Genomic DNA, 16285 nt, shown 5'->3' with positions numbered 1-16285 from the left:
AGAAGTACTTCCAGGTGATTCTCTTGCAGGTGATTTGTGGATGCGGTTGATTCTTAGGCAGATTAAAATATGAGGACCACAAGCTAGGCTATCAGCATTGTCGAAAGCCAACAGCATACTTACTGCCTTGCTAGATTTAAGCCGGGTTCAGCAACCTCTCAACCCAGCCTCAGAGAAGACAACTGAGCATGCGCAACACCCAGACACTTCCCCCTCCCCCGCCTTCCCCCTTCCCCCCGCCTCCCCGGGCACTACACGTGGTACTCGTCAAGGTCCCGCCCCCCAGGACAGGCCAAAGCCGCGCGCCTTTCTCTTCTTAAATATCTTGATTCCGGCTTCTCTTGCCGAGGTCTACAGCCCCGCCCCGACACTGGGGCCAATCAAACGATAGATTGCTGAAGCTCAGGGCCAATGCACAAGGCTGTCCTTAATTCCCCTCTGCAGTTTGAATCTGTCAGGTTGGTGCTTAGGTAGCCCCTGGGGTTGCTGGGTTTTTTTTGGTGTGTGTTTGTGTGTGTGTTTTTAGCGACGACGCGGTGAGAAGACGCGGAGTGAGGGGTACGGAATCCGTCGCGAGCCGGCGACGGTGGGTAGTGGCGCCCGGGCGGGCCGCGTGTCTCTGGTTAAGGTAGTGGAATGGGGGTTTGAGATCCTCGGCCCGGGTTTCCGCCCCGCGGGCTGGTACACGGAAGGGCTGCGGCTGTTTTCTCCGAGACACGGATGATATAGCCGGTGGTGGGGATGCGTGAGGTCCGAGGCACTTCCCCCTAAAAGACTTCGGGAAATAGAGGGCAAGATTGAGAGGTGCCGGAAGTATAGCGGTTACTGTCGCCATGGTAATTTTAAAACGTAGGAAAAAAATTAGCACGCCTAAAACTTCATTTTATTTAAGTAGGAATTTGCTTAAAACAGGAATGGGTTGGGAAGGTGATTGAAGAAAATTTCTAACCCTTTACTTACTTGCAACTGCTTTTTTCCTCTGACATGAGGAGGGCCTGAGCGCCCCCTCCTCTTTGCTTTCAGACCCGTAAAAGGCAAGGGGACATCACCGTGACTCCAGTTTGCAAGTTAATTCATCCTTTCTCTGCCCCTTGGGGGTTACATTTGAAAACCCGAACCCCTCTTTCTTATCAGCCAGATAATTACCAAGACGTAATTTTATCTCTCTGGCAAAAGAGAAGCCCTCAAAACTTTTCATCTTGTGGTTTTTTGATACCTTAGTTTAGTGCGTACTGGAAATTTAGTGTATTAATGTACAGCTGCCATCCATTAAAGCAGGATTCATTTTTCTCCTTTGTTTCTGAATCTAGAAACAGTAAGGAACATGGAATTTCAAATAAACTGTAGTACCTTTGGGAGCAAAACACAACAGATGGGAAGACTTTACAGCATATTTTCCAAGAGTGTAATAGTTGGTTTTTATCTTCAGTATCTGTATTCAAAAAGTCTTTTTAAAAACGGACCATACTCTTCAGCCCGTTTGTTTTTTAATCAGCACCACCTCACCCCCACTCCTACTACTTTCTAGTCTGCAAACAAATCATAAAGGAAGAAGTGAATTACAATATAAATGAACTAAGTTACCACAAGGTGGATTTGAAGTCAGTAAAGCTGCCATTCCTTGTTGCAGATGAATGTGCTTATTTATCCTTCCTAATTGTCTTAACTAAAGACAGTCAAGCTGAGATTTAGTTCATTTATCTTGTGTTAATATACACAGTAAAACTCACTGAATAAAGTTATTTCCTTTAAAGGTCTTCATGGTCTAGCTCCATCCGCTATTTCCATTCTCCTATTTCACTATTCCCTGTATCTGCCCTTTCTACCTCAATTTTCTCATCTCTCATTTGTTCTTCAGCTTGAATTGAGACCTGTTCCACTTGCACCGAAATTGCTCAGGCAAATGTCACAGCAACTTTACCAGATTCAAGGGACTGTTCCGATCTTTGGCATCATGCTTTGACTACTATTTCCTTGAAACTTTTGTGATGCTACTCTCCTGGTTCTACTTTTTCAGTCTTCTCTGCTGGTTCTTTTTCTTTACTTACCCTCTAAAATGCTAATGGTTCTGACTTTAACTCTCTTCTCACTCACAGTGGTGGTCCTTTACATTATTAGGTTTATAGTCCCCTTTCAACACATTAAAAGCTAAGGATCCTCTTCCTAGAAAAATGCACACGTGCATTTACACTAAAGATGTTACATGCACTTTGTGTGTAGGGACCTCAGGTTAAGAACTCTTTCTCACACTTATTGTCCTAGGTGATCGTATCCACTCCCTTGTTTCATTATTCCTTGTTACGTTGATAATCCTCAAACTGTATCTCCTACTTGTATACCTTTTATGCAGGACCCCTACATCGCATAACTCCAGGAAGCACCACTCACATTGTAGCCATTGTGAAGGGCAGTCGTGGGAGTTGTGCAGTACATACCTGATGTGGCCGTATACTGCATACCTGCAACTTCACCTCCCTTGCTCAGAGGCACCTTACACCCAAGATTTCTGATACTGAACTCGTCTTTCCTCACAATCTGCTCATCTTCCTCCATCTCTGCCTTGGTGAGTGGCTGTCAGCTGTCTAGTCACCTAAGTCAGAAATCAGAAAGCTGTGAGTTGTTCTTCCCTTTAGCCCCTTTTCCAGGTATTGACCATGATCTATCATTTCCACTACCATAAAACAGCTGTCCTCAAAGTCATACTCTCCATTCTCTTCCCATTGCTACCTTCTAGATTCAAATCCTCATTTGCTTCCTGGATTACTGTCAGAACAGTAATCTCTTGGACTACTGCAATAGGCTATCAATCTCTCTTCAGTATCCCGCCTCTCCAGTCCATCCTCAAAGCTGCCAAAACAATCCTTCCATGAAGCAAGTCTGATCATATTATCACTTGTTTAAAACTTTTTTTAATAACTTCTCTTGAATAAAGCTCTAGCATAGGGGCCATACTTTTTAACATAGCACGAGGCCTTCTAGGATCTGGCTGTTCCTTACCCTTCAGTTTTACTTTTAGCAGAACCCTGCTTTGCATCCTTTGCTTAAGTTTTATCAAATTACTTGCTGTTCCTAGCATACCTGTCCATGCCTTGCTGCCTTTGCTTATTCTGCTCTACTGTCTATGATATATCTTTTATCCATCTTTCTGGATGAAACTTGCTTGTCTTTTTGGTCTGAACCCCTGGATTATCTTCTCTATAAAAACTTTGATTCCTACTCCTTCCCCACTTCTTCACACCTCCACAATCTTTCCCATGAAAAATGAGTACTCCCACCTCTCTACTTTGTTAACTTTGTTGTTTTAGGGTCTAACAGCACTTTTCTCATCAATCAATCATATTCTGTCCATGTCTGGCCCTCCCTACACACTGCAAAGTCTTTGAGGACAAAGACCCTCTTCTTCATCTTACATTCTTCAACGTCTTACCCGTAACTGGTGATCAGATAGTTTTAGTAGTCACTATTCATCTTTTAAATAATTTGTTTGCTTGTTACTAAAAGTACTTTCATAATTTTTTTTTTTGGATAGCACTTTAAACAATTTTTCTATGCATCTATTTGAATCTATTCATTCTTACCAGTTGCAAAGGATAAGAGTGCTGGTTATTTAAGCATTTTCTGTTATTTAATATGAATTAATAAATTGATGGAGTATTTATTCAAGTAATCATAGAATTTTATTGAATGATTCAACATCCAGTATCGACCTAAGGAATGTAACCTTTCTAAACTAGTATGCTCTTCCTAGCTAAAAGGGAGGCTAGGAAATACATCTTTAGTGGAAGTCTGTGCATCAAATTAAGAATAAAACCATTACTTATGGGAAGAGGGAGAAAACAGATATTATGGATCAGCCAACAGTCTGCCTTACCTATCAAATGTAGGATATGTTACTGAAGTTGTTTTTAGCTCTCTGCCTGAAAGTGGGAGCCTTCAGTAGTTCTATCACTCCTCAACCCCCTAATTAGCATTGTTAACTCTGTGATTTTAGGGGTAGAGGAGAGTGGTAGATGACAGGGATTTAGGACATAGCCAGACCTTTGCAGGTAAAGACTGAGGGTATTCTGTTCTCCCTTACTATCTTTTCTAGAGCAGGGGTTGTGATCTTCTGGTGAGATACGCCCGTTACCCTTGCTGAAATCCCCAGAGGACCTCCTTTTTTATTATCTGGGAACAAAAGGGTCCTAAGCAGGGGATTCGCACAATTGTTCATTCTCCCTTGGTTCAATATTTAACAGATTATCATACATTACTTGAGAACAGTGATCACAATCTATTGTTTTCAACTGGCCCCACTGGAGATTTTTCTGAGAAGCCTCCATTTTTCTTTAACCTTTTGCACACTTGTCTGTTTAACTACATCATAAACTCACTAATGTTGAGGGTTGAGTCCTTTGACTATTTTTTCTTGCCTAGTGATTTAGGTGCCAAATATGTTGAATGATTTTTAACATATCACATAGATTGTTTGCAGGTTAGGATGCTGTTGCATTTACATATGTCTAGAAAGCATTTTATTTCCAATTGAGAGGAAAAAATCTAAATATCTCTTCTATGTTATAGTATTTGTGCAGAATGTCATCAGATGAGGAGAAATGCTCACTTCCGGTATTGCCGCACGACTCTGATCAAGGCAGTTCTGTCTCTTCAGGTCTTCAGGTAGGAAGAAATGTCTAAATTTGGCATGAACTTTTTATTTTAAAGAAGTGATGGGGTCCCAGCCTCCTCCTGGGCCGTGGGGGAGCCAGGGCCGAGGGCCGCGTCCATGTGGTGACTCCGGCCCCGCCTGAGGGTGAGCTGTGGGGCCGCCCCTTCTACCGTGGGGAGGGGCCCGGGGCGGCCGTGGGCTGAGGCGCCCAGCTCCGTCAGGGGGCGGCTCCCTTGGGGGGGAGCTCCGTGCGGGTCTCCCTGGGGGGCGGCTCGGCGGTCCCGGACAGCACCCCCCACCCCGCCCCTCCTCCCCTGCACCCCCCCGGCCCGGGAGTCCCCCGCGCGGCCTCCCCGGGGCTTCCCCCAGCCCGCCTCCAGGAGTGCCTGGGAGGCGCGTCCCTGGGTGGGGTCGGGCCCTGCCCCTCAGCCTGTGGCCCGCGGGCGGGAGACGGAGGGGCTGCGCCCGGGTGAGGGGGTTTGTCCCTCTGAGGCCTCAGGACCCCGAGGCCGGCGGGCGGCTGAGCCGGAGCCCGTGGAGGGCCGGGCCTGGGCGGGAGGGCGCTGGCCGCCGGGTCCTGGAGTCCGCCCCGGACAAGGCGGGGGGGGGGCGGCGCAGAGAGCGGGGCCCGGGCGGGCTCAGCCTCGGACAGTCCTGGGCGACCTGGAGGCCCGAGTCCCTCCTCTGGGCCCGACAGCCTCGTCCCCTCCCTGTCGGGCGTCGCCGTGGGTCCGTCCTCCCGACCCGGGATCGCCAGAGGCGCCGGGAACGCAGGAAGGTGTGGGCTTCTCTGCGCCCCTGGGGCGTCCCCACCTCCTCCTGACGCCCTTGTTGCTGGAATTACGGGGATGGGGGGCTGGCGGGGTCAGCTGCGGCGCTCGTGCCTGCCTGGATTCCATCTGAGAACAGCTCGCTGATGATTTTCATCGACATTCGTGTGGAAGCAACCTAAGTATCCATCGAGAAACATGTGGATAAACAAAATGCGGTATATACATAAAATGAAATGTTATTCAGCCATAAAAAGGAATGAAGTTCTGATACTTGCAGCAACATGGATGAACCTTGAAGATACCATGTTGAGTGAAATAAGCCAGGAGAAGGAAAAGGAAAATAGTGTATGATCCCGTGTATATGAAATAATAAGAATAAGCAAATTCATAAAGTCTGAAACTAGGATAAACTAGACTGTGTGGTGGTTTGAAGCTGTATGCACTCCAGAGGAACATGTTCTTAAATCTAACCCGTTCTTGTGGGTGTGGTGGACCCATGGTCAGTGGGACCTTTTGACGGGGCAGCTTCGGTTAAGGAGTGGCCCACCTCAGTCAGGATGAGGCTTAATCCTATTACTGGAATCCTCTGTAAGAGGAATGAAATTCAGATGGGGAGAAAGCCACGTGAAGCTAGAGGCTAAACAGCAACAGAGCCCAGAAGAGAAGCGAGCAGCCAGGAGACCCCACCATGTACCTGGCCATGTGACATGCTAAGGACCAAGGATGGCGGGAGCCAGCCTAGACACCACAGTCTTCAGAATAAAGCATCGCCTTGATGATACCTTGACCTTGACTTTCTTGTAGTCTCAAAACCGTGAGCTAATCAATGCCCATCGTTTAACACGACCCATTTCATGGTATTGGCTCGAGCAAATCACCCGGAGCTGAGTTGGGGGTGGGAAGTGGGGAGTTAATGCCAAGCTGGTGCCGTTTCTGTTTGGGGTGATGGAAAAGTCTTGGTAGTGTTTGGTGAGGACAGTAGCACATCGTGAATTGTATGTTTGAATGTAGTTAAAGAAGTTTTAAGGTGTTTATGTGTTTTTAGAATATATTAAAAAAAGTATGGAAGTGTACCACAAAAAAAAAGTGAACCCTAATGTAAACTATGAACTATTGTTAATGGAATAATTATAATACCGTTTCACAATTGTAACAAAGATTCCACACTAATGCAGAATGTTAATAGGGAAAACTGAGTGTTTGAGGGGTATCTGGGAACTTGGTATTTTCTGCATGATTTTTCTGTAAACCTGCAACTCTAATAAAAAATAAAATTTTAAAACGTGCTTTAGGCACATTCCCGCGGGTCAGAAAATATCCATTTCTGCAGGATTCAACTACTTACCTGACCACTGTTTCCAGAGTAAAGAGTTACCTTACTGTTATGAAAGTGACCATACTTTTGAAAAAATGAGACTGAACACCAAAGGATATTTGTTTTTTTGTTTTTTAAAAATTGATAAATGGCAATAAAAATTCTCATGTAATGCTGGTGGGAATGCAAAGTGGTGCACCCACTTTGGAAGACAGTCTGGCAGCTTCTTATAAAGCTAAACATAAACTTACCGTATGATCCAGCAGTTGCACACCTAGGTATTTATTTACCCAAAGGAGTTGAAAACTTACATCCATGCAAAGTCCTGCACTCAAATGTCTATAGCAGATTTATTCTTAATCAGCAAAATCTGGAAGCAGCCAAGATGCCCTTCCATGGTGAATGGAGAAACAAACTGTGGCACGTCCATACAGTGTAATGTTATCCATTGATGAAAAATGAGCTATCAAGTTATGAAAAGACATGGAGGAACCTTAAAAATCAGTCTGAAAAGGCTATATACTCTATGAATATTCTAACTATATGACATTGTGGAAAAGGCAAAACTCTAGAGATGGGAAAAAGATCTGTGGTTGCCAGGGGTTGTGGGGCTGGAGTGGAGGGAAGGAATGACCAGGGGGAGCACATAATTTTTAGGGCAGTGAAACTGTTCTAGATGATGCTACCATAATGTTGGAAAAAGACATTACATGTTTGTCAAAACCCAGAGAACTGTACAACCCAGAGGGAGCTCTATGTAAACTATGGACTTGGGTTACTAATGAGTCAATACTGATTCATCAATTTAATAAATGTACCAACTAAAGCAAAATGTTGACAGTGGGGAAATGGCGTGTTTGGGGAGGGAGGCAGTTATGGGAACCTTGTACTTTCTGTGCAGTTTTTCTGTAAACCTAAAACTGCTCTAAAAATAAAGTTTATTTTTAGAAGTGAAAAAAAAAAAAAAAAGTGATGATATGAAAGAAAATGAGGAATACATTTTTCATTTGTTCATGCCATTTACAAAGGAGTCTTTCAGTTTACAATAATATCAGACTCTGGGAATTACTTTAAAAATTTTGGGAATTACCTTACACTGGTTTAGCATTTCAGGAAATAATCATTAATTTTCCAAATGCTTTGTACAAGGACTTCAAACAAAACACTGGTAGGAAAATCTGAAAATTTCAAGACATTTTTTTCTTGATTTTTTCATTATATCTGGCTCTCATGAATGCTACTTTCACTTCTAATGCAAATTAAAACAGTATCAAACCATCCAGAGTTCTGGGGCCCTAAATCCTCTTGTGTTCTACCCTGAGGTTCTATTCCTGGTTGCCACAACATTCAGCACATTCTGCTGCCTGGGCTGGACGTTGACAGATACATTGGATAAGTTGATTGCAGAAGGTGTGGTTTTTACATTAGATGCTTTCAGTTTTTTTAATTTCTAAATGTTTCATCATCAAAAATATAGGTTCAGATTTCTAGAGTAGGTTTTAAGTAAGAGAATTTTGACATGACTTATCTTGGGTTTTATAATTTTTTCACTTAGGAGGGGAAAAGCTGGGCATCATGTTGATATCTAAGTAGAGTAAGTTCCGGCTGACACTGTAATTGAGAAAAAGCTATAAGAAGTATTTTATGAAATAAATTTATTCTTTTAATTGAAATTATGGATTTAGAAATTGGGAAGGTATTGATAAAAATATCTGTAAATATTTACTAGGATAAAAGTAGGCTGGAGTTTTGTGACATTGGCATTCCACCTTTTTCACCTTGCCTTCCCTCCTCCTACTCCCCCCACCCCCATTTATTTTATTTTTATACCACATGTTTTATTTTTATATCTTAGCCTCATTCTTGGGAAATGTCCATGGGTATCCAGGGGTAGATTCTAAACAACTTCCCCAAATTTGAATTATTTAGCATTAGCTATATTCATGCTAAATTAAGCCAGTACATTGCAAGAGTGTTTTTACCCTTGCCTGGTGTGAAGAAATAAGTAGCAGCTGCTGAGCAACTGCTATATTGTCAGGCACCATATTAGATGGCCAATATTACATTGTCCCATTTAATTGACTGAACAACGCTTAGGAGATAATATCATCTCTATTTTGCAGATAAGTCAACTGAAGCATAGCAGGGTAACGTGACTTAGCCTACAACACAGAATTAGTAAGCAACCTGGATTTAAAACCAAATCTGTCTGACTCAAAAATCTTGCCTTTCTTTGCCATCATTCCCCCATAGTCTCACTCCTTCCTCCAGACAGATAACAAGAGAGTTCTCTGTCTTTTCCAAGGTTTCATTGCAGTAATATATTCCTGTCCACTTGATCTTGATTTTCAACCTCTGACCCCTTTTTGTACTATAGCCCTACATTTTCGTAGTTTAAAAGTCACATTATACTCCATTAAAAAAAAATCTGTTATTAAAAGTATTTTTCTAGGAATATGTTAAAATACCTCATAGCAGTTACTCTATTAGCCTTCCCTGATCTTTGAGTCTTAACTGTAATTGCTGAGAAACCAGGGATCCTATGTAATGCAATGCTCCTTCAGTGCATGGGGCCACCGTGTGGCTATGCACTCTTTCTTAAACAACTTCAGCACAAACATAAACTCATTCCAGAGTCTTCAGGACCATGTGTTTCCCCCTGAGACCTGCAGAGTGAAGGCTTGTGGGGATTTAGGCAGGGGCATATTCCTTTCTTCTGCTGGGGAAGTAAAGAAAAACAACATTCCATAGCAACAGCCAGGTATGCCCCCTGTTTGACATGTAAGTGTCCAAATTTTGTCCTCACTTTTCAGTTTTGCACTAATTCTCTCCTTTCCCAAAGTCTATAATATGCTGGCACTAGCTGCAGTGATCAGTGGGGTTGCTTGGCTTGTATCCCTGCCTTGCCTTGCCTTCACTTGATGGTACCTCTCCCCCTAAGTGTTCTTTTTAGGTGACAGAGTTTTCCTGTGCCTTTCATCAAAACTTCCTTCAAGAAAGAACCAACTAACTAATTTATACTAAAAAGTAAACACCTTGTAAGATCTTGAATTGCCATTATGTCAAGAGTCAAAGCTACAAATCAAAAAAATAAATCTCTGGTTTGGAATTTAAGAGAGGGAGAGGGGCATACCAGAAATCATTTTGTGTTATTGGTTACATGTTCATAATACCAGTCCAACTGCAATTGTGTTTATTAGTAACCCTCAACTTGTGACCTTTAGGTTAGTGCACTAAAGTTAAAAGTCTGCCCATATTTCCTGTATATACAATTTTATAATTTTGGGTTCTATTACTAGACACTATTCAAAATATAAATACCATGAATTACCTTAAAAATAAAATTTAAAAGTATAAAAAATAAAATAAAATATAAAAGAATAAAATAGATAATTTACTTTTACAAATACAGTAAACATTTAAATAGAAGCCACTCATACATCAATATTCCTCTTAAGGGATTTTTTTCATTACTGCCTCGGTTTTGTATACTTCATAAAACTGAAGATAGTAAATGCTGTGTATGGGCAGCATCTGTGGGGCTTTATTCACTGATAACTTCCTCTGAGCACAGTTCCAAACTGTCAGCCAAGTTGCCCTTGACCCTAACTGGCTCCTGGAATGTATGAGTTGAGTTATATTTCAGGGTCACATCAGTTCAGCTATTAGAGGAATCAAAATTACAAATTTTGGTTGTTACTCTAGGATACATGCTTACCTTAAGACAGGTTATCTTTGACAGGTAAGAAAGGCAGTATTATTTGTTTTGATCCCTAACTAAAGAATAGTCTATTTAGCCCATGTCTATATATATGAAATTTTAAAATGGTTGTTTAAATATAACTGATCTTTAAAATCTTTCCTTAAAGTAAAATAAATATATATATATACATTGAATACCAATAATATATGCCTATTACCTCCCTTTAAGTCATGGTAATTGCTATAGGAACTTTGGAATATGTGGTTGGATCTTTTTTTCTTTCTTTTCTGATCCACAGCAGAAGTCAGACTAGGGAAGCTACAAGTTAAAGCCACTAATTTCTACTTCTATTTTCTCCTCCCTGCTGGCTGGAGGTGGTAATAAGCTAGCTCTGTCTGAGCAGAACTGATTTGGCTCAATCTAGTTGTAATGCCTACTGGTAGGAAAGATTCTAAAAATTTTATTGACCTCTAAATATGAAGTAGCCACACTTTTATATATTCTTAGCCAAAGTCAAAAGTTTACTTTGGCTATTTGGGATTTATCATAGTTAGGGTATTGTTTTGACTGTTTTAACAGAAACCAAATAGGAGCAGCTCAAGCAAGTTGCTTTTAACATTTGTTTCTCTCCTTTGTAAAAATCTGAGCTGGTATATAGTCCTGAAGTTATCTGAGGACCCAGCCCCTTCCTCTTGCTCTGCCATGCCCTGAGATGTTGGCCTTTTTAGCAATGTCAGAGCTGGCTCACTACCTTCTCTAGCCCATGGAAAGAGGAGAACAGGAAGTAGAAACTAAGCAGCTCCGTTTTAAGGACTTGACCTGGAGTTGAACATATCATTTCCATTCAAATTCCATAGACCAGAACTTAGTCATTTGGCTGTACATAGCTGCAAGGGAGGCAGGGAAATGTAGCTGGGTGGTATTTGCCCAGGTCAAACCCTGGGGTTTTATTAACTAAAAGAAATATGGTTAGACTGTTAGTAGTCTCTAGCACAAGGAGTTATTGCACTTGAAAGTTGATGTTATGTTAGCTTATAAGGACTGACTCATACATTCAGATATATAAGAACCTGTGAATATAACAAGTATCACCCCAATTTATGAAACGATTTCAGAATTTCCACTTACATTTATTAATAACTAGAAAACTGATATGATCCAGGAATTGTATTTTTAAAGTTTAAGGGTATTTAGATCAATTTAGAGAATGATAGTTATTCTTGTTAGCATAAAAATTGAGTGTTTTTTCAATGATATTCTAAATCATTTTTTTCCTAATAAGAGCCTGTTGCATCAATGATAACCATAATGTGAAAGAAATAATTTTATTTTCTATCAGGAAATGTTAAGTTTAGAATTCAGACATTTGTTTAATTGTCATAAAGGGAGCATCACTTAACAAGAGGAGTTGACTATAGCAGTATGAAGAGGATTCTGATTATTGAACTTTATAACAGTTCTCTCTTTGGAATAGCTCTCTGTGTTTCTGTTTGGCCTTTAGCCTTTAACTTCTGTAACAGTTTGCATTTGCAATAAATGAACATTTACTTCATATAGGTATTTATGATAAGTATGTAAATCAAAGTTGAAACCAAAACCAGTTTATTCCTTTATATTTAATTGCCCCCCAAGACTAGCAGTTTTCAAGCATGAACTAGCATAATAAACTTTTTCCAAACAGTTTTACTTAAAATTCCAATGTAAAAGTAGATAAGACGGAACTACAGTTATACAGATTTATTTTATAAATCTAATTTGTAATATTTACTTCTCACAAAGGCAGATGGTAAGAACAATTAAGCTGCCTTGAAAAATATACATTTGAAATTGGCGGGTAATGGAAGATCAGGGCAGTTTTATCAGCCTAAGTATCAAATTTCTTTATATTTTGTTTGGCTTATATGATATCAAAAAAATTCTGATTCTCGATATAAATAGTTGAAAGTGGTAACTTTTTAGTAGCATATCTCATCTTCAATGAGACTGACCCAAAACATAAAAAAGAATTGATAGAACAATTTTGATTCAGTGTTGATCACCAACTGAATTATCACCTCTTCAACCTTTCAATCATAAGTGTAAAAATCACACAAGAAGGACTAAAACTTAGAATAAGTGCTAAAACTCTTTGTACTGTAATAAGTATGTAACATTGTATGAGGTCATTTGCGATTGCACAGTTCATTGCTCTCCTGTCATAAGAAGGAAGGACTGACCCCATCAGATGTGCATGACTCTGAGTGGTTTGTAGTTGGTGTGGTCCATATGTGTTATAGTTGGGTGCTCACTTACACAGTTTCCGTGAGTGGAGGTGTAGAGACCTGAATTTAAAATGAAACAAAAATAACCTTGTGCAGAGCAACAACCTTTCCAATCCATAACATATTTACAAGAAGTTGACATATGTATTTATATGGCGGGAGCAACTTGATTCCAGCCAACAAAAGATTTAAGAATTTGTAGTTTCTGACCTGTTAAAATTTAGTGTGTTTAGTACATTTGTGAGTGCATGCTCCTTTTATTACTTTTTTATAAAGGGTTAAATATCTTAAAAATGAAATTTGACTAAAAAATTGTTGGATTCCCTGAAACTCAGGCTTGGAGGGGTGACTAGAGCCAAAATTAATTTTCATCCCTAGGCCTTCCTGTCTTTGGGAATAGCACCTTTGACCTAAATTTCAGAAAAGAAGAGAAACGGCTACTTGTATTTCTTCCCCACTGCAAGCAGCTGCCAAACGGGAAGAGCTCTCCTTATTGTGGATGTTGATGGGCTTCAGGGAACCTACTCTAGGTGATGTTTGTGTCACTGTTGTTAAATTGACATACTAAAGAATCTGGGTTAGTAAGGCACCTATCCGTAGAGGAAACTTGGGTAGGTATATTTGTTGACTTTTGTTTGTTTGTTGGCTTATTTTTAAGAAATTTACTTATATAGAGTGCTGATGATGAATGAAAAACATAAATCAAAAGTACATATTCCTTAGTACATGAAAATACTATTTAAGAGAACTGAGGTAGAGAACATCTTTAACTCTTGCCTTTATCGTTCTTTTGCTTGAGTGTCCATTGTGTTACAATGCATTATTTATTATTGGCTTTTCATAGGAAGAGTATGAAGAACTGCTGCGTTATGCTGTAGTGACTCCAAATATTGAATCGAGTGCTTCACAATCATTTCATACTAAGGGCGAAGTGGTGCCAGATGTTAGAATTCCTGCTGTAATTGATGATATTCTTCCTAATCAAGGTTATGTATATTTTTCCTGATATTTCTTAATTTGATATATTATAGAGCTTATTAATGATACTGACTTATGAATGTGAAAATGCCTCTAACAGATCAGTGATTCTTGTCAATCATCAGTGTGTATCAGTATCATCTGGGGAAACTTTATTTTATTTTATTTTATTTTAATTAGAGGAGCTGTGGGTTTACAGAAAAATCATGCGGAAAATACAGAGAACTTTTTACACTTTAGTATATTATTCCTACTTCTTATAGGACAGCTGGGTTATTATCTGAACTTCATTTGACAATTATTTTTATGTAAAGTAATAAAATTAAAACAATGCCATAACAATTGCATGTCTCTTAGTGAAGTACGTTATATCTCCGTACTTGTTCCAGGGTGGTACACCAGGATTATCTGGGAAACTAAACGCCCAAGCTCAAAATTAAAGATGATCCATAGGTAGCCCTTGAATCCCTTAAGTTTGTGAACCATGTATAGGTCTTTGTTAACTGGTATTTGTATTGGTGTGGGAGACTGTGGATTATCTTCACTAAAATGAACCCATTTGTGGACTGTGTCAGCAAAAGAATTGAGAGCTAATATAAGCCAGCATGTATGTTGATAGATGAGTACAAGGTAGAGATAGGAGGATAAGGCTGCTTTCACCTATCCAGTAAAGTGTAAGATCTCAAGCACTTACTTCTAAGTAAGTGTTCTTTCAAAGGACACGTGCTTCCTCTGGGAACCCAGAAGGCCCTCTTAATGGACAGTTACTACATCAAGGTCATAACTCCAAGGATCCATGTTATTGGAGGCATATGACACAGCCTACCCCAAGTCAGAAGATTCCTGGGTTCCTGATAAGTCACAGCCATGGTGTCCGTTGTTCCTCTCCCTCTGTAGATGTAATGTTTTCATTGTCAGTCTTCGGCCTGCTGCATTAGATTGACAACTAGATCCAGAACCTTAAAATAATTCTTTATTCTATCACAGAAACACTTTCTACCTAAATTTTATTAATCTTCAAGAGCTAATGAACCTGATATTTATTCATTGTGCATCAGTGATCTTGATGATGTTTTGGTTACACTGGTTACCTCAGCATGCAGTTCTCTGCTGAGCAAATCTGAACAAAGTACTACATAGTCTTGTCTTATAAATTTAAATAGGCAAAACAGCATTTTAGCCCTCTATACCTGTGCCCTTAAAGCGATTACCAAGAGCTTGTTTCCTTTTCCATTGCCAACAGTATTGTTGTACTATTGTTCTCGTTGGCCCAACACAGGAGCCCTTTTCTTCACCCATCTCTCCAACATTTGAAGATAATCACCTGAGATTTATGACCAGTACTCTTTTATAGCATGTAAGATAGTATTTGTGTATGTTCTGCTTTTCCCAAAAAGGTTTTGAGGTTAAAACATACAACATATAGTAAATTTAGTCTTTAAATATTTTGATTCACAAGTACATGTTGCTGGGATGGACTGTATAAATTGATCATCATAATATTCTTTTTTATTCTTGGTATTGCTGTTGCTTGGTATACGCAGGTATGTCAAAGTTGGCCAAGTATATATAAGCCTTTAACAGAGCCATAATTTTGAGATTTCCTTCTAGCCATATATTGATTTACAGGTTCCTGAGATGGAGACAAGAAAGTTCTTGTTTTGGGGTAACCGGTGCCACTTTGTTTGTAGCTAGAGAAAAGCATCAGATCCATGGGAGCATCCTGTGTTATAAGAAAGCACATCCTTCTCTAAGTTTTGAGTTCATTCACCTACTTATTCTTTTAGTATGACTTGAATGCTGTGGCTGGGGTAAACTGGCACCTTTCACCTGTATTTGGTACTCAACCCTAAGGGAATATTATGCTTCCCTACCCTTTTGAGCTCAGGCATGGCCATGTAACTTGTTTTGGTCATTGAAATATAAGCAGAAATTAAGTGTGACACTTCCAGGCAGAAGCTTAAGAGCCGGAGCATTGTTTCACACGTTCTTTTTTCCCTCTACCATGATAACTTGACGTTATTTCAGGTAGGGGCTTTTCTTAGCTAGCGTGGTCCCATGAGTGAAGATGATGTGAGTGATTATGAATTTAAATATCCTATAAGAAAGAAAGAATGTAAGCCATTGAAATTTAATGATGATTTGTTGACGAAGAAAACCTAACCTTTCCTGTCTGACACAAACACTTACTATGTTTGTGTCGGTAGTGCACATTAATAAGTGATATCAATAAGTGCTCATCAATAAGTGCTATAGGAAAAATGCTGTCAATAGTGCTATAGGAAAAGTGCTATAGGAATAGTGCTATAGGAAAAGTACTATCAATAAGTGCTATAGGAATAGAAGAAAATAATACATGGGCTTTCCTTGCAAGAAGTTTATAATAGTGTATTTAGAAATACCAGATATGAATATATGAGAACTATTAAAGAAAAAACAGATTGGGTTCTTTGGAAACAAACTCTGAGATGGAGTTTGGGATGAAAAATGTTTATTAGGCCTCAACATCTTTAAAGGGAAGGAGAATTGATCAGCAGAAGAAATCAAACTACCATGTAGACCAACAATGTGCTGACCAATCCAGCTGGGAGCTCTGGAGTAAGTAAT

At 40.0% G+C, this 16285-nt stretch overlaps 1 protein-coding gene across 4 annotated transcripts in view; it reads left to right on the top strand.

Annotated features, from left to right (window-relative positions):
• The first annotated feature begins 429 nt into the window (after positions 1-429).
• POC5 (POC5 centriolar protein) overlaps positions 430-16285 on the top strand; it is a 46814-nt gene continuing 30958 nt past the window's right edge. For 2 of the 4 annotated variants that reach the window (XM_037801755.1, XM_037801752.1), the window contains exons 1-4: positions 443-586; positions 2351-2563; positions 4564-4659; positions 13545-13686. In XM_037801755.1, the coding sequence (XP_037657683.1) occupies positions 4576-4659; positions 13545-13686 (226 nt within the window). In that variant the 5' untranslated portion in view covers positions 443-586; positions 2351-2563; positions 4564-4575. Of the gene's footprint in view, positions 587-2350; positions 2564-4563; positions 4660-13544; positions 13687-16285 lie in introns of all 4 variants that reach the window. The other 2 variants (XM_037801753.1, XM_037801754.1) reach the window with 2 other exon arrangements.

This window comes from Choloepus didactylus, chromosome 13, assembly GCF_015220235.1.
Source record: "Choloepus didactylus isolate mChoDid1 chromosome 13, mChoDid1.pri, whole genome shotgun sequence".
NCBI classification, from domain to species: domain Eukaryota; kingdom Metazoa; phylum Chordata; class Mammalia; order Pilosa; family Megalonychidae; genus Choloepus; species Choloepus didactylus.
This window is presented reverse-complemented; position numbering and strand designations above follow the sequence as displayed.